The sequence below is a fragment of the Bos indicus genome, chromosome 4, assembly GCF_029378745.1.
Source record: "Bos indicus isolate NIAB-ARS_2022 breed Sahiwal x Tharparkar chromosome 4, NIAB-ARS_B.indTharparkar_mat_pri_1.0, whole genome shotgun sequence".
Taxonomy (NCBI): Eukaryota; Metazoa; Chordata; class Mammalia; order Artiodactyla; family Bovidae; genus Bos; species Bos indicus.
Genome location: NC_091763.1, coordinates 82,394,994 through 82,414,356, shown reverse-complemented (window position 1 = coordinate 82,414,356; position 19,363 = coordinate 82,394,994). Strand labels below are relative to the sequence as shown.

The window sequence follows — 19,363 nt, the reverse complement described above, 5'->3', positions numbered from 1 at the left end:
TAGAAATTAATTTCAGTGACATACAGCAACCTTTACTTATATCCTCCAACATGGTGTGCTCAGTTGCTCAGGTATGTCCTACTCTTTGTGACCTCGTGGACTGTAGCCCCCAGGCTCCACTGTCCATGGAATTCTCCAGGCAAGAATACTAGACCAGGTTCCCATTTCCTACTCCAGGGGATCTTCCAAGCCCAGGGATCGAACTCACATTTCTTCTGCACTGGCAAGCAGATTCTTTACCACTGAGTCACCTGAGGAGCCCTACTCTCATGCTGCCAGGTCCCAGACATATTATTCTCCAATAAAGTTTTATTCAGGAACAAAGAAAAGAAGGAAGTGAATATAGTTTTAAGATGTTTCCAATGACCCATTTTCTGCAACTCTATTGACAGAATCCTTCAATCATCATCCAAATAAAACTCCAGCAAAAGCATAGAGCCCCAAATGCCCAATGGCTAGTCTGGGCAATGCCCACATAGGTCTAGTGTTTCTGATTACATTTTAGTAATTTATTTCACTGTTGCTAAATACTACTTTGCAAAAGTGTCACATGCTCTTCTTTTTGTCTCAAGCTCATTAAAATAAATGTATTACATAATTTAAATCAGAGATGGTAACTACAGCCTAGCCTCTGGTCTATTTTTTTTACAACTTGTAAGCTGAAAATAATCTTTACATTTTTGAAGGTTTGAAAAAGTGAAAAGGAGAGGAGGGAGACTGGGAAGGAAAAACAAATAAAAAGGAAATTGCTTGGCAGAAACAATATGTAGCAGGCAAAGGGCTTCCCTGGTAGCTCATATGGTAAAGAATTTGCCTGCAATGCAGGAAACCCTAGGTCTGGAAGATCTGCTGGAGAAGGGATAGGCTACCCACTCCAGTATTCTTGGGCTTCCCTTATGGTTCAGCTGGTAAAGAATCCGCCTGCAATGTGGGAGACCTGGGTTCAATCCCTGGGTCAGGAAGATCCCCTGGAGAAGAGAAAGGCTACCCACTCCAGTATTCTGGCCTGAAGAATTCTGAGGTTGCAGAGAGTCAGACATGACTCAGTAACTTTCACTTACTTCACTTAAAGTTTAAAATCTTTACCACCAGCCTTTTACAGAAAGTCTTCCAACTCATATCTTAAATTATATGTATACAGTTTGAATAGAAATTTTATATATTTATTTTATATATATATATATATATATACACATATGTATGTGTGTGTGTGTGTATATATATCTACACACACACACAGACCATAACACATATGTGTGTTAACTGTGGATGTTTTAGGATAATAATAAGACTATGGATATTTTATGATTATTTTTTGCTGTGTTTTCTAAAGGAGATGTACTCTATTTTGTAATAAGAACTGAGAAAAATTTACATAGTTCAGCCATCCAGTTTAAGACTAAGCCTCAAACGTCCATCAACAGATGAATGGATACAGAAGATGTGGTACATATAAACAATAGAATATTACTCAGCCCTAAAAAAGCATGAAACAATGCCACTTGCAACAACATGGATGGACCTAGAGATTATCATACTTGGTGCCAAAGGGGAGGGGACAAGTGGAAGGAAGGATAGGAAGTCTGGGGTTAGGAGATGCGAACTATTACATATAGAATGAATAAACAACAAGGACCTACTGTATAGCACAGGGAACTATGCTCAATAACCTACGATAAATGATAGTGGAAAAGAATATGAAAAAGAATATGTGTAGATATATACATGTGTGTAACTAACTCACTCTACTGTACAGCAGAAATTAACACAACATTGTAAATCAAGTACAGTTCAATTAAAAAAAAAAGACTGAGTCATAAGTACTGATCCTATACAAACTTCTTTTAGACAACATTTATTGCATTATTTTATAGCTGTATCCCTAAGTGTACCTACAACATGAAAATTTCTAAAATACAGAAAATCCAAAGGGGAAAAAACAAATCATACATTGTCCCAGAACAAACTGAACACGATTAACAATTCACACTTTTGGAGAAGCTACTTTTCTTAACCTAAAATTACTGCAAATAGTTTAATGTGCTATTTAAATATCCTTACATGATTCTTCAATATCTTTATAGTATTTCATTACATGAATGAACTGTAATTTAGTCAATCCTATTTTAGACAGTAGTTTTTTGCTTCCTATCACTTTCTGATGCCAGCAATAATGCATCAACATGCTCCTGTATACAACGTTTGGACTTCTGTTTCATTAGGATAAATTCCTAGAGGTAGAACTGATAGATCAATGTACATTTCTGCAGTCAAAAAAAAAAAACAAGACCTGGATCTGACTGGTTCAGATCATGACCTCTTACTGCAAAATTCAGACTTAAATTGAAGAAAGTAGACCATTCAGGTATGACCTAAATCAAACCCCTTATGATTATATAGTGGATGTGATAAATAGATGCAAGGGATTAGCTCTAGTACACAAAGTGCCTGAAGAACTATAGATGGAGGCTTGTGGTGGTGACCAAAACCATCCCCAAGAAAAAGAAATGCAAGAAGGCAAAGTGGTTGTCTGAGGAGGCCTTACACGTAGCCGAGAAAAGAAGAGAAAAGAAAAGAAGAAAAGGCAAAGATATATCCAACTGAATACAGAGTTCTAGAGAATAGCAGGGAGAGATAAGAAAGCCTTGTTAAGTGAACAATACAAAGAAATAGAGGAAAACAATAGGATGGGAAAGACTAGAGACCTCTTCAAGAAAATTAGAGATACCAAGAGACCGTTTCATGCACAGATGGGCACAATAAAGGACAGAAACAGTATGGACCTGATAGAAGCAGAAGATTTTAAGAACAGGTGGCAAGAATATACAGAAGAACTATGCAAAAAAGGTCTTAATGACCCAGATAACCACAATGGTGTGGCCACTCAACTAAAACCATATATCCTGGAGTGTGAAGTCAACCAGGCCTTAGGAAGCATTACTATAAACAAAGATAGCTTCAGCTGAGCGATTTCAAATCCTGAAAGATGATGCTGTTAAAGTGCTGCACTCAATATGTCAGCAAATTTGCAAAACTCAGCAATGGCCACAGGACTGGAAAAGGTTAGTTTTCATCCGAATCCCAAAGAAGGGCAATGCCAAAAAATGTTCAAACCACCACCCAATTGCATTATTCACATGCTAGGCTTCAACAGTACATAAACCAAGAACTTTCAGATGCGCAAGCTGGATTTGGAAAAGGCAGAGGAACGAGAGATCGAATTGCCAACATTCACTAAATCACAGAAAAAGCAAACGGAACTCCCCTCTCTCCAAAAAGAAACACATCTACTTCTGCTTCATTGCCTATGTTGAAGTCTTTTTGTGATCCACTATGTGGATCACAACAAACTGCAGAAAATTCTTAAAGAAATGGGAATATCAAACCACCATACCTGTCTCCTGAAAAACCTGAATGCAGGTCAAGAAGCAACAGTTAGAACCAGGCACGGAACAACAGACTGGTTCAAAATTGGGAAAGGAATAGGTTAAAGCTGTATACTGTCACCTTGCTTATTTAACTTATATGCACAGTACATCATGCAAAATGCTGGGCTGGATGAAGCACAAATTGGAATCAAGACTGCCAGAAGATATAACAACAACTTCAGATATACATGGTACCATTCTAATGGCAGAAAGTGAAGAAAGAGCCTCTTGATGAAAGTGAAAGAGGAGAGTGAAAAAGATGGCTTAAAACTCATCATTCATTAAACAAAGATCCATGGCATCCAGTCCCATCACTTCATAGCAAACAGATGGGGAAACAATGGAAACAGTGACAGACTTTATTTTCTTGGGCTCCAAAATCACAGCAGATGGTGACTGCAGCCATGAAATTAAAAGATGCTTGCTCCTTGGAAGAAAAGCTATGAACAACCCAGACAGCATATTAAAAAGCAGAGACATTACTTTGCCAACAAAGGTCCGTGTAGTCAAAGCTCTGGCTTTTTTAGTAGTCATGTATGGATGTGAGAGTTGGACCATAAAGAAAGCTGAGCACTGAACAATTGATGCTTTTGAACTTTGGTGTTGGAGAAGACTCTTGAGAGTCCCTTGGACTGCATGGAGATCAAACCAGTCATTCCTAAAGGAAATCAGTCCTGAATATTCCTTGGAAGGACTGATGCTGAAGGTGAAACTGCAACACTTTGGCCACCTGATGCGAAGAGCTGAAAAATCTTGGAAAAATTGGAAAAACATTGGAAAAATCTTTCATGCCGGAAAAGATTGAAGGCAAAAGGAGAAGGGAGTGACAGAGGATGAGATGGTTGGATGGCATCACTGACTCAATGGACATGATTTCAGCAAACTCCGGGAGAGAGTGAAGGACAGAGGAGCTTAGGGTGCTGCAGTTCATGTGGATGCAAAAAGTCAGACACAACTTGGTGACTGAATAACAACAACAGACAATGCAGGATAATCTCCCCATCTATAGAGGCTTAGTTAGTCGTATCTTTTTGCTCGGCTCTTTACCGCATAAAGAAACATTTATAGGTGGTGGGAATCAAGATTGCTATCTTGGGGACCATAATTCACCTAGTGGAGGAAGCATTTCCAGAAGCAATCATTGAATTTCTTTCATGTCCCAATAGGCTAGTTTCCCTTTCCTTTCACCAAAAAAGAAAAGAAAAGGAAGTCCCAACTTTAAAACAAGGGGAAAAGCCACTTGGTCTATTTAAGATACTTAAAAACTATCCAGAACATCAGTTTACTGGATCAGTACTGGGATAGGGAGACTGAGAAGCCCTCTTTTGTCCTTGACTTTGAGGTACAACCTCCTTCCTATTACCTTAAACGTGACTGTTGTGTTCATTTAACACATGGAAACAATTACCACATGTTCTACTAAAAAAGAGAACCTGAATCATAACTAGATCTACCTTAAACTAATAATGCTTATTTTGATGGTAACAATCGCCACATTAATAATTTTTATGTTTTCTTTTTCACAGAGGGATTTTCAACAGCCATGTCTCTTTCATGACCTTTCTGGAATTTTCTGACGTAACTATGACAGCTTATATTTCCTGCACACGGTATGCCAGATCCTATACTAAGTTCTTCATTAAACTGCCCCAAAATGTGTGATGTGAGAACTATCAGCACTCCCATTTTGCAGATGAGGAGAGTGAGGCTTAGAGAGGGTCACACAGGAAGTTCAGTGGGAAAACTGGAATGGATTTCAGGTCCGTGTGACTCTACAGCCTGAGCCCTTCCATTAGACTACTGCTGGGATATCTTCTTACAACACCTTTATCTCAGCTAAGTTTTACTTTATTTAGATGAAGGTATATATTTTTAAAGGGAAACAAACAACTTTTGCTCTGAAATACCTAATATAAGACAAGTGCTACTAGGTACGAAATAAGGGTGAATGGACTTTGGGCCTCGTTCTGCAGAACAGCTTCATCTACCCAGGCATATAAAAGGCAGGCTATATATGTGACAAAACAGCCCCAAGTTGTATCGTCCATAATAAGCCTGGGCCTTTACTCCACCAAACTACTAGCAAGCAAGCAGGATGATTTCATTTCAACCTTCTTTTCCCACCATCAGTTCTACTGAAGCAGCTCAGGATCAAAGCTAAGGGAAATGGAAGGAAACATAAAGAAAGGGACCCAAGTGAACCAGTAACACAATGCATATTCCATAAACAGCTAAGGCCTACTGGGTTACAGGAAATTAAAAAAGATCAGAAAGGTTACACCATTCTGAACACGGATAAGGTCATGAGAAAGGACAGACCTGAAAACTCACACTTATCCCATGACCATAATATGCAGGTGAAAATATTTTGGCTCTGAGAAGCCATTCAAGAACTCATATTCCTGGACTTCCATGGAGGTCCAGTGGTTGGGACTTGGCCTTCCAATGCAAGGGGTGCGGGTCTGATCTCTGGTCAGGGAACTAAGACCCCACATGCCTCAGGGCCAAGGGACCAGAACAGAGAACACAGGCAATGCCATAACAGATTTAATAAGGACTTCAGAAACGGTACACACACACACACACAAAGGAACTCATTCCTTTGGACCATCATCAGTAGCTCTATAACATGGACTGATGAGAAAGACAAGTAAACTCACCTTGACAGACGTCCCCCAGCCAATGATCAGCGTCACATTGTCCTTCCAGCAGAGGCTACAGGGATACATATCTGGGCGAAGACTTATATCATCCCGGGGCACGTTCGTGATTCTCTGCTTTGAGGTGATGTCAAAAATCTTCACGCCCTGGAAAATAAAGTAGCATTAAGCATCCTGCACTCGAGAGAAGGAAAGTGAAAGGAAATTTAATAATGGCCACTGCTATACAGCAGTGATAACGAGCACTGCCAAGTATTGACAGTGTTTATTGGGTCCCACTGGGAACCACAGAAACGTTCCGACTCCACACGAATCCCGTGAAAACCCAGAACAAAAGGAAACCTCCATCCTTCTTTTCAGGCAAAGGAGATTTTATGAGCAGATGGCACAAGCAACACAAATGGTAAATGTACAGGAATCAGCAACTACATTTCCAAAATGACAGACAAGAAACATTTACATATGTATTGTTACACCTGAAGGATGGGATTTGCTTTTCAGAAAAGCTTTGAATCTGAAAACCCACTAAGTAAAGAAAACTACACCTGACATTTTAAAGTACTGAAATCAAGAAACATTGAGCAAGCAGCTAAATGAAAATAAACCAAGAGGCCATACATCTGTTGACCATGACTGTGACCCAGAAGACGTAGGAAAAGTCCCAACTAGCACAGCAGCTTCCGGGAAGTTTCTACCATGCAAAATGGAATAGCTGGGGACTTCCAAATGCAAGGGGCTTGGGTTCGATACCTGGTCAGGGAACAGAGCTCATATGACGTTGCAGCATGACAAAATAAAAAAAGGAATAGCAGAGACTTGCTAAATTGTACGTCAAAATTCCAAAAGCTATAGTTATGCTAGATGTCCTAAAGGTAATTTTAAACTTTGTATTCGCCCTAACTCGTATCGACTAAACTTGAGGTAAGCGAAGCATCAAAAATTAGGACCCACTTTTTCAAAGGCAGGCCTATTTTGGGTCAGTGATTATTCTGGGAGTAAAAGAAATCAGCAATATCCTGCCCTTGTTTCATATCGACTGGCACTTGCCCTTGGCTAATAGGCAAATGGTATTTTCAAAACCATGTTCCCATTGCAGCCCTTCCATTATTAAGATGCCTTTTCATTTTCTTGGCTATTCTCCATGCCTCGGGTTTCTTCCTCTAAAATAGAGTCCAGGATATGTTGGAAATTACTCTCTGATGAAAGCCAAAAGCAATCTAATTTCTTCACCCTTCCGGGTATGATATCAATAGCCATGAGCACCTTTCAGAAATGGTGGTGGGAGGCGTGGCATCCCCACCCTTTGTCACAGCCCTCTGGTTCTGGCCATCCTTCTGGCACTGAACAAGCCTTAGAGAGACAGAAATGCACTTTTACCATATTATTGGCCCAGGCAATCAGATGGCCCCTCCACTTCACACTCCTTATGTTCCCTTCCCCTTCATGCAGAACTGAAGACTTCCATCTGCTCATCCAAGATCGTTCAAACAGCAGCAACTAGGGGCAAATATCATAAAAACAGAATTTTAAAAACCAACAGCCATATGGTAAATTCCTTATTATTTTTGCCTGGACATTCAACAAGTAACAAACAAATTTAAAAAATAATTAATTGGAGGATAATTGCTTTACGGTGCTGCGCTATTTTCTTCTGTACATCATGAATTAGCCATACGTATACGTATATTCCCTGTCTCTTGAATGCGCCTCCCATCGCCCAGCCGCGACCCCACCCCTCTAGCTCATCACAGAGCACCAGGCTGGGACTCCTGTGCTACACAGCAAGTCCCCACTGGCTAGCTATCATACACGTAATAGTGTCTGTATGTCGACACCACCTTCTCAATCCGTCCCATCCTCTCCTCCCGCTGTGTCCACAAATCCAAGTAACAAACAAATGACTCTCAATACTTTAAATACAGACTTATAGTGGTACATGATTCGCATTTTGGAAAGTATTCCCAGTCTATCTGATCCTGTCCAGGAGGACACTGTTTAAGATGTTTCAGTATTGAAGTTATTACACAGTCCAGCCACAAGATGGCACCAAAATACCAAAAGTCAGAGAAAAAAGAATGCATCTACAGTAGCCAAAAGATTTTTACCACAGAAAGTTCTTCAAGTAATTGACCAGAATTAATTTATTTAGTAATTTGGGAAATCAAGACTTTAGAACTTTTCTCTGAAAATAAGATTAGCCACAGGTTCAGCTGCAATGATTAGAAAGGGTCTGTCTTTCATTTAACTCAAGAAAAATAACAATGACTTGAGGAGTAATTATTCATGTCACAAGAGAAATGTGCTTTAGAATTTAACTTCTACAGGAATTTCAGAATAGCTACCTATCAAAAAAATATGTTGAATAAATTTTATGACCAAAAATAACTGGTCAAACCCTCTACACAGAGATGTAGTTCTTTTAGAAACCACACATTATTAAGGAATCAAAAATTTTTTCTTGCTATATCCAATTTAAATCCTGTAAGAAAAGACCTTTATACAATATATAACAATACATACAACATATATAATTTATACAATGTACAACTTAAAATATGTAAGTTAGACATAGAATTCTGAAACACAGTTATCTTTTTAAAAGCATTCCTTAATGGACTTTTTAAAATTCCTATTAAAGTGTCAATTTCAATGATAATACCCCACTTCCAAAAAAGGAAGAAAAAAAGTAACAGAAAGTAAATTCACATTATTAATATTTTTATATATCTTTCTCAGTAGCCAGAGGGGCACACATACACACACAAAAGGTGAGGGGGAGTTATAATTAAATAAGTGGCCATCATCATAAATAAGCTGAGTTTAGTCTCATAAAAATACCAGAAATGTTTAAAGTTCTCTGTCATCCATGCAAGTGCAGGCAGCCTTACAACATCCTTACTGGAGACTGGAGGCAGAACTTTACTAAAGACATGTGGTCCTGTGTTCCCATCGGATACACACAGGATAGATCTCTTCTACATGCTCAGTGATCTTCAAAGCCATCTTGACTGGCCCAGGTTCTAAGAAATTCCCACCACCATCAAGACTGCCTGCTTCCAGTTAGCGACCCTTAGGTACGGCCTCCAGCTGTGACTCAGCCTCTCCCCTGGGTCATGACGCAGAGAACAGCGCTAAGGCGGTCACTGAGTGTGTGCGGGGTTTTGTGATGGGACAGGTCTGAAACTGGGGATCAGAGGTGAAAGCTCGAGAGTATGGCTCCTACCACACATCAGGTCACGCTCCACTAAAGACAGGTAGCTACTGACAATTGTATTCAACATGAGGAACTGGTAAGACCACAAGGTCTGTCGTCCCCCACGTCAGTGGCCTCAGTCAGGTGACAGGGACTGTAAAAAAAAGTGGGCAGGGCCAGGGAGAGCTCCACCAGCACCTGTTGGAAGGGCGGCTCTGCTGGAGGGCCAGTGGGAGAGGCATGGAGATGCAGGGCAAGGCGTCTCCCTCACCAATACCCACCAAGAAATGGCCAATTGAATATTAAAAGGGCAACAGTCTGCAACTGGGTCAGGAAAATTAAATAAGCTCTCAATTTCAAATTAGAAGTTCTGTAAAACATAACAGAAGGAGGATCCTGGTGAAGGCTGTGAGCTGACTCATTACAAGAAAGAGCCCGGCAGGATGCCACAGTGCAGTGGGGGCTGGGGCTGAGGGGGCCACAGGGGAAATCTCAGGCAGGGACACAGGGTCCTTGATCAGCACTGGCAACAGCACACCTGAACTGCCACGCTGGCCGCTGCTCAGAGAAACAGCTTGGAAGGAAAAAGCAGGCAGGCTGGGACTGGAGAGGGCCTCCTGAGGGCAACTATGCCCGTTACTGAGGTGGGCAGTACCTGCCTTAATAAGTACAGAGAACAAGTTTTGTTTTTGTTCTCTTATTTTTTAAAATGCAGCACTTCTCTGCTGCGCCGGTAATTACTAGGTTGGCCAAAAAAGTTCATTTGGATTTTTCTGTGACATCATACAGGAAGCCCGAATGAACTTTTTGGCCAACCCAATGCATTCTTTTGTATCCATTTTCCCAACAGACAATTATGTTCCAATTCAGCAAAATGGAAAACATAAAAGCTCTCCCACCACTGTCCAGAGTAAAAGATTTGGAAAAGTTCTCACAAAATCTATGGACAACTTCATAGCCACGTCTCGTAAATATGAGCTCACAAGAAGAAAACACTGTGGCAAAACTAATACAATATTGTAAAGTTTAAAAATAAAATAAAATTAAAAAAAAAAGAAGAAAACACTGGAAAAATTCAGGATTTGAAAACAATAAAACTTATCTAGGGAATAAGAAAAAATCTCCTACTCCTACCACCACCTGAATGAGACATAACGTAAAACAGAAAAGAACTTCGGGAATAATTCTCTTTATTCTCAGGTGACAAGAAAATAAAGCAAGAAATTAATAACAAAGGATAAGAGCAAAACAAGAGGAAAAAAATGGAAATAAAAAAATAAAATATTCTCTATCCTTGGGTAAAAGAGGAAATCAAACTGCGGCCAGAGCACTTGGAAAATGAAAATACAGATAGTACAAACCTAAACTTTAGGAGATGCAATCAAAGTTGTAAACAAGGGTGAGTCCATAGCTCTCAAAGTTAATAATGAACGAAAACAGATGTGTGTGTACGAGCTACACGGAAAACAAAAATACTTTACTGAGGGACAGAGGAGGAGAGCAAAATAAATGGAAAGATACAGCGTGTACCTGGATGACAAGACTCAGAATTCTCACTGAAGAGCTTAAGTCTTGCGAAGTTAACATACGGTTTTCATGCACACCCCAAGAAAATCCCAAAGGAATTATTTCTAGAGCTTCTAAAATGCAATGGACTCATTTGAAAATGCGTGATAACAACAAAATTTTTTTTTAATTAAGCAATTTGGGGGTGGGGGGTGATCTGCCCTGCTAGATACTAAAACTTTTTCTTTTTAATTAACACCCCCAACAGTAGAGCAGTGGTCTCAGAACTGACAGGTGAAGGAAAAAGGAAAGAAAAATTGACAAAGATGAACCAAAATGATAAGGTCAGACATTGCAGGGAGGGACATGTCTGTGTATACATGGGGGGGGTGTGTGTATATGTGTGTGTGTTTTAAATATGGACACTTATTTACAGGAAAAGATGTTCAGAGCATATTAAGCAGATTGCAAAACAGATTAAATACAATGACTTTTAAATAAAATATGAATGTGTATCCATATATAAAACCTGAAAGACAAAGAGATCACTCCAGAAAGAGGACAAGTGATTTTGTATTATTCCTCTTTAATAATTATTCTACATAGCACATGTGAATTATTCTTCATCAATAGATACGAGGATGAAAGTCAATCCTCTAATTTTAACAGTCAAGATAATTTAGGGGAAAATCTGAAATAAAACAAAATAAAAAATTCACTGGAACTGAGTGAAAAGACTATTTGTGGTCCCCTATCTTTGGGTGAGAATTCACATATATGGTATCTAATTTTTAAATAAAACACTAACTTCTTTTAGAAAACTCTTAATAAAATCTTGTTGCAATTCCCACCCAAGCCAAGGTCACTCCACTTTATCCTTTCTGCTGCGGTCAGTGTGATTTCTGCAATGGGAGGAATCTGAGGCTGCTGGGCCCCGGCCTCCCTTTGTCTCCTGCTCTGGCTCCAAGGAAAACTTCCAGCAGAGGGCAGGAAGGAAAGGAGAGAATATTGAATTCAGTCTGAATTTCCAGAGTCCTATTACAACAAACCTTGTGTATCCTGCCCTGACACGAATCTTAGGAGCAAAGAGGCTGGTCCCTTAATGTTATTTTTATAATACGGCATCAGGAGTACCTATCTGATGTCACTGACTCACTGATGGGTGCTCAAAAACAGCAGAGGGGGGCGGGTGGGTAGCTAATGTCCTAGCTTCTGCAAACCAGTTGTTTTAACTCATTTCCACTACACTTTTAGACACGATTCATATTATTTTTCTCATGTCTTTCAAATAGTGGTAGTTTCATCACCTTACCTTTATATTTGAAAATTAAGAGAAGATCTCTAAACAAATAGCCTTAAATATGTTAGAAAAGATCATTATGTTGGAGAATTCTTTCGTTAAGTCAAATACTGGTTCTGAGTCATGGGATCCTGGGTGCCACATTAGATCTAGTTCACTGAGAACATTGTGTTTACTCATCTCCGCAAATGTATCAGGGAAAGAAACCAAATCTTATAGATGCTTTGCTAGATACACAAGTAATAACAAATATTAGATACTGAGTAGGCTTTTCCTGGGTCTAAAAGTCATTCCTTCTTTCCTTGTCCAAAAATACAATGTATTTGCTATGGGAAGAGCTGTGTAATTCCCAAATCCTCTAGTCATTTGGTCCGTCTTTAGCTGGCAATGTCTCTTCCCTGGAGAATCCCATGGACGGAGGAGCCTGGTAGGCTGCAGTCCATGGGGTCGTGAAGAGTCAGACACGACTGAGCGACTTCACTTTCACTTTTCACTTTCATGCACTGGAGAAGGAAATAGCAACCCACTCCAGTGTTCTTGCCTGGAGAATCCCAGGGACAGCGGAGCCTGGTGGGCTCCCATCTATGGGGTCGCACAGAGTCGGACAAGACTGAAGCGACTTAGCAGCAGCAGCAGTGTCCTATCTCAGACACAGAGGCATCTGCCCTCATTCACACATCTAAACGAAAGGGCCCTGGGACTGATTCATCCAAGGAATACATCCGCACACTCTGAGAAAGGGCTCATGTACACTGATGCCATGTCCTACTCCTAAAATGTTGGTCTCTTTCCTTTTGCTCAGTGTCAGAGGATACAACTTGTGCACAACTTGTCATAAATTTGAAAAGTCCTTTGAAGGTGCTGTGCCGTGCTCAGTCACTTCAGCCATGTCTGACTCTTTGGACACTATGGACTGTAAGGCGGGACCTTCTCTGGTTTAGGTTACTGCGGCTCCTTGGTTTCAGGGATGTCCACTGGTCTCCCCTTTGGTCTGAGCAGTGATGCCCTGGAATGGATTTGTCTGCTTGCACAAAGCTCTCTGGAACGTCACAGTACCACTTCTCCTGTCCTCCCCATACTCAGCCTGCCCTTCTCCTCTATGTTACCGGCTTGATCCCATGAAGTGTTTCTTTCTGTCTTCCCTCTGCACTCCACTCAATTCTTTTAAAAAGCTTGTATTTTATATTAAAGCACAGTTGATTAACAATGCTGCATTAGTTTCAGCAAAGTGATTCAACTATAGATATGCATCTATTATTCTTTTTCAGATTCTTTTCCCGTTTAGGTTATTACAGAATAGAGAGCACCATTCCCTGTGCTACACAGTAGGTCCTGGTTGGTTACCTATTTTATTGGTTATATATTTATCTATCAATAGAGCAGTATGTGCATGTCAATCCCAAATTCCCAATTCACTCAACCCTTTACTCATGAGTCCTATCTTCTAGTCCATACATAGTATAAAATCTTAAATGTCAGCTAGAAATTAAAAAATTATTGCCATTACTGTCCTTTGAAACTCTCCAAATAAAATTACGCTTTACATGCAGCATTTGATGGATAACATTTTGCAGTTTCAGATAGGAGGGGTTAGGATTTTTCCATCCTAATCTATGGGAATTTCAGGCAGAAATGCATCATCTGGCAGGAAGGCCAAGGAAAGTTCTGTTTCTGCGATTTAAGGCATGATAAGCTGCTTTTCTTACACACACTCTATGCTAATTTAACTACCACAAAACTACCTGCTTGTATTTCACTGACATTTAATAAAATCCATTTCTTTCTTCCAGCCATAAAACTGCCTAGAGACCTACTGAGCACGAATCTTCTACAAAGCATTTTAGAGGGGAAGCCATTGAGGGAACTACCCTTAAAAGCAGCTGGTTAATTTATTTGGTTCATCTTCCACATCCTGTAATATTGAATTGTCATTATCACAATACTGAGAGCAATTTAAGCTCAATGGGAGCTAAGTACAGAGAGAGGAAAAACTGTTTCCAAGAGGTCTGCTTTTTTGTTGGAGAAAGTATTTTAGGGCTTTATCTCCCATAAATCCACATTCTGGCAGTCAGCACTCTTGGTACTTATATTTCAGTAGGAGCCCTCACATCCTCAGCAATATACTTTATTCTCCTATGTTTTGTGCTGATAAATCTATCTAGTACTTTCTTATACCACATCCCAGAATCTCCCACACACAGGCTGGGATTCCTATGGGGCTGTAATAAAGCTGCCGATTCTGGTAGCCTAACACCCATCATTACCCATCACCCATTCTTCCCTGGTGAAGGGAAAGGAGTATGATTGGACCTTTTTTAATCATCTTGTGCTTTTCCAAGTATATAAATCATTTGAGTCATTTGGGCTCCCTAATACCAGCAACACTGCTTGCTGAGGCTGGGGTTTGAGTCCATGGATGAAGGTGTTTCCTCCAGAAAGGACAGACAGCTTTGGAGAAAACAGACTAAGAGATAAATGCTTAATCAGAGAAGATACTGGAGCTCAAGATGACAGAGAAATAGAGAGAGCAAAATGAAATCCAGCAAATTAGAACATGCCAAATATTTTACTGTCCCAGTAAAAACAAAGGGCCAATAATTGATAAGAATGCCTGTCACAGAAGGATTTTTAAATCCAAGATCGGAAGAGATTGGGGATCAAACTGAAGTCAAGAAGGCAAGTGAGAAAAAAAAAAAATTGGTGAGCATGGAGAAGACTTGGGGTGGTGGCTGGCAGCAGACAGGAGTCTTGAATCTAGATGGAGACAGAAATGATCAAAAAGCATCAGCCTGCAGAGCACAGAACACCTTTATATTGCTTCCTGCTTTGGCTCAGTACTGAAGTTTAAAACACACAGCCTTCCTGACCATCACTGAGAAAAAACTCACATCATGTAAGAAGAAAATGGGGATTTCCTAAATATATGACTGCTTTAAATTCGGTGGTTATTTTCTGCACAAGTTCTAGTCCATCCGTCTCCTTTCCTGAAAAGTGGGTTAGCCTGATTAAAAGCAGTTCAATACAGGCCAGATGTTGCTAGCAGAGAAAGTCTTTGTACACAGGTGGATTTCCAGAGCCCATGTGACAGGCCATTTGCTTCCAGGCAGTATCTGAATAAATACAACTGAAAAGCAACACAGGTTTTTGACAAATTCTTGAAGTTAGTTAATCCTGTGTAAATTATGTACCAGAAATACGCTTTAAAATTAAAAAAAAACATCATATCAACATAAAGTAACAGTCAATTTAGTAGCCAAGAAATCCAAGCTATGAATTCAGTGTGAACCAAAGAAGTTAAACATAAGAGGTGCCACTTAGGAGCATTTCCTTTATATTAAAAACAGAGCAAAAACCTAGCGATGACAGAGAGAGAGATCTATGTCTACCCGCCCACCTATATGGGTTTAGCAATCAATTGTAGCCAGCATGTGAGGAAGATTCCTGTTCCAACTAGCAACCTGCAATTTCTGCACACGCAACTCACAACTGCAAACGGGATTCCAGAAAAGAATGAGGCATTTAAAAAGTAACAAACAGCCTTCCATGTGGATCCTGAACACTTAACAGAGCTGGTTGTTCAAATCAAAAATCTTGAGTTTGTTTTTCAGTTTGCAGCTGTCTGAGGATCTATTCCCTGGTACTGGGTTCAAGGTTGGACCCCTTCCCCAGTAGAATAGACATCCACTGGGTGATGCAACTTGAATGAACGTTCTGTGTGATGAATAAAATCTCTAATTTTAACTACACATAATCTCAATCACAGATGACTCAGGAAGAGATCTTTGCACAGTGAGATTATGAAAAAGAAATACAAAACTTCTAAGTCTTGAATAACAGGAAGAGTCACAAGAACACACAGGTTTATGGATGTGAACAAGCGCTTCACTCAATTCAAATTAAAGCAAAACGAACCAACAAGGACCTACCATATAGCACAGCAAATTATACTCAATATTTTGTAATAATCTATAATGGAAGAGTTTGAAATGGAATATATATATATATACACACACACACACATATATACACACACACACAAACACACATATATAAACACATAGATATTTAATGGAATCACTGTGCTGTACATCTGAAACTAACATGATACTGTAAATCAACTATGCAAGCTACGTGTGCTCAGCTGCTCAGTCATATCTGACTCTTTGTGACCCCATGGACTGTAGCCTCTCAGGCTCCTCTGTCCATGAGATTCTCCAGGCAAGAATACTGGAGTGGGTTGCCATGTCCTCCTCCAGGGGATCTTCCTGACCCAGGGATCAAACCTGAGCTCCTGTGGCTCCTCCTGGGAAGATCCCCTGGAGAAGGACATGGCAACCCACTCCAGTATTCTTGCCTGGAAATCCCATGCACAGAGGAGCCTGGTGGGCTACACAGTCCGTGGGGTGGCAAAAACGTTGACACAACTTAGCAACTAAACAACAACAAATCAACTATATACTTCAATGGAAAAAAAAAAAAATGAAGCAAAAGGGGAAAAAGTAAAGATCAGAACACTGCCTACAGAAGAAACGAAATCAAATGAACCTGCCTTTAACTGGACACGGTGGCTTGTTTTTAAGAGCCTTCAAGGAAGCAGCAGGACAGACAATCTAGGGGCAGATACATCTGTGGAGTAGAATATGCTCATCTTCTTTGTACACAGTTCAGCATCTACTCAAAAGTATCATTATAACTCCTATATAATGCCTCCCTAGAACAAGAATAATTATTCCAGGTTTAGCTAAAATTGGACAAAAGACTGCAGGCTATTCAGTAAGCAGCAATAATTCGCGCTCAAACTGACAATAAATATCAAATGGACAGTCGTCATTGTCCTGGCTTCTATGGTAATATTAAAAGCTGCCCTGAGCAAAGAATACAACCAGAGAAATCACAAAGGAAGGGATATAAGTGACTAGTAAATAAAAATGCTCAAAATCACTAATCATTCAAGGAAGTTACAAAATAGAATAATGGAGTCTCTTTCTACGTATAGCAAATTGGCAAGTCGATATGGTAAAACAGCTCCTCTAAAACACACAGCTGGTATAAATCAGTATGTTTTCTAGAATGTACCTTTACTTGGCAATATGTATCAAGAGCCTGAAAGATACTCGGAATCTTTGACCCAGTAATTCTAATCCTAAGAATGAGAGCTAGAAAAACATTCAGAAGCACAAACAAAAGTTCATACCCAAAGATTTCTAACTTCAATACAGCATGATTTATGATAACCCCAAACGGGATACAATCTAATGGTCCAATAATATGAGACCGATTAAGAAAATTAAATTGACCTGCAGGATGGAAAATTACATAATCAGTAAAGAACATCTGAGCTAAGATTAGACTTCAATAATGTAGGGAATTTCATATGATTTAGAATGCTAAGTTGAAAAGAGAGCCAAATAGTTGAGATTACTTTATACATTCTTTTATTATTGCTTTTTATTATTATAAAAGGCATGTTTTCTACAAAAAAAAAGGCAGAAAATAAATGCCAATGAAGGCCAGAAAAAACACAAATAATCTTGCTCAGATATTATTAATAACATGTTAATAATATTAATATTGTTAATAATCTGGTATACAGCTTTCCATGAAATTGCTACATCATACATTTATATTTCTACCAGAAAGGGGAATCAAATAGTGTATTATTTTCATAAAGTACCTCAATAAACCATTTAGCAAATGTTGGGCATTTCATTTGTCACAATGAAGAAAGAGAAAAAAGCTGGCATGCAGGAGCTGGTCTGTCATTCAGAGCAGGGCCTTGGTGTTCTCCGGGTAAATATAAACAATTTCACAGAACGCCAACATAAGACAAGGCCCTGTGACCATAAGATGAGGAGGAAAACAGGACCACTCCATAATCACATCTGAGCATGGACAAAATATCAACATTTTCCAAGCCACATAAATGAACAAACACCTCCCTATCCTGGCTAAAAGGAAAGACTGCTTCTTTGCCAATGTCTTTAGCCTTGATTTTATCTTTCCTCCTTCTGGATATGATGTATTAAGATACCCAGTGGTGGAAAAACTCTTGCTTCCGGACAGCACCTGACCCAGCGCAAAGTCCTACTTCTTTAAAGCCTCGCCACACCGCCTCTCAACAACAGCCCAAATCCTGTAACACCCTCCTTCTAACACATCCTCTTCCTCACACCCTGCAAATATGTTCCTGGAGATCTAGGGTTGCACGGCACTGACACAGCTATTCGCTACCACATACACTACCATTAGAATTTGAGTGGGTTCAAATCTGCACTGTTACAAACATCAAAGAGGAATACTGGCTGAAAACGAATTAGAAAACTAACAGGAAACAAACTAACTTATAATGGAGGGGCGGGAATCCCCAAATGCTTAATGACAAAGGCCTGAAAAATTACTCCAACAGTAATATTGCACAGGCAATAGCTACTCCAAATATTAAAGAACAACAACAGGATTCAACATGCAAAGGAAGGTATTTTGAGCAAGGAGCAAAGGATGGTTTGATTACTCTAGGAAGACAGATGGTAAGCTTAACATCCGAATCCAGGAAGGGCTGCAAACAATATGGAAATATTACACACGGAAAAGTTAGCTGAACTCATTAAAGAAAAAAAGGCTTCTGTTCTCACCAGGTTTTTGATGGCTATGAAACGAGGACGACTAAGAAAATGCGGTTGCCATGGATCCATCTTCCCGGATGTTGGGAGCTCTACATACTGACATCAAAAAAGCAACTAATGTTTGAGATGGATGAACTTAATTTTGAAAGCAAGGAAAAACATCTGTCACTGATATTGAAAGTGATTTCTATTTTTAAGCCCTGGATTTAAAATTTTAGCTTCAACCAGTTCAGTACACAGTGGAAAACCCACCAAAATATACTTTTACAATATAGCTGTTTACAACTTGGGTTTTACATACCTAAGAAATATTTGTAAAGGTTACACTGTGTTTTACTTCCTATTAGTCAGTAGTTTTTAATCAATTTTGGTATGCTTACAGCATGAGATGAATTCTAGGAATGGAACCACAATTTATAACACCATGCCTAGAAGAGATGAAGGTGTTTATTTACAATGGTTCTATGTGCAACCACTTGGGACATAAATTTGGTGGTTGCCTGAAAAGTGATGTGTGAGAAAAGTCTGCATGTAGAAAACTGCCTAAGATCAAGCATCAAAATGCCTGCAGAAGTATCGTTCTCTAGATCCACTGGTCAGCAGACTGGGTGGTGTAACTGACGTCAAAGACTTTTTCAGGATAAACAAGGTCT

The 19,363-nt window shown here is 39.6% G+C and overlaps 1 protein-coding gene across 1 annotated transcript in view; it reads right to left on the bottom strand.

The window, feature by feature from the left end:
- Positions 1-19,363, bottom strand: part of VPS41 (VPS41 subunit of HOPS complex) — a 194,578-nt gene that overhangs the window by 63,374 nt on the left and 111,841 nt on the right. The window contains exons 8-9 of the mRNA XM_019958983.2: positions 7,466-7,585; positions 6,089-6,235 (exon numbers count right to left, since the gene is read on the bottom strand). Of these exons, the coding sequence (XP_019814542.1) occupies positions 6,089-6,235; positions 7,466-7,585 (267 nt within the window). The remainder of the gene's footprint in view (positions 1-6,088; positions 6,236-7,465; positions 7,586-19,363) is intronic.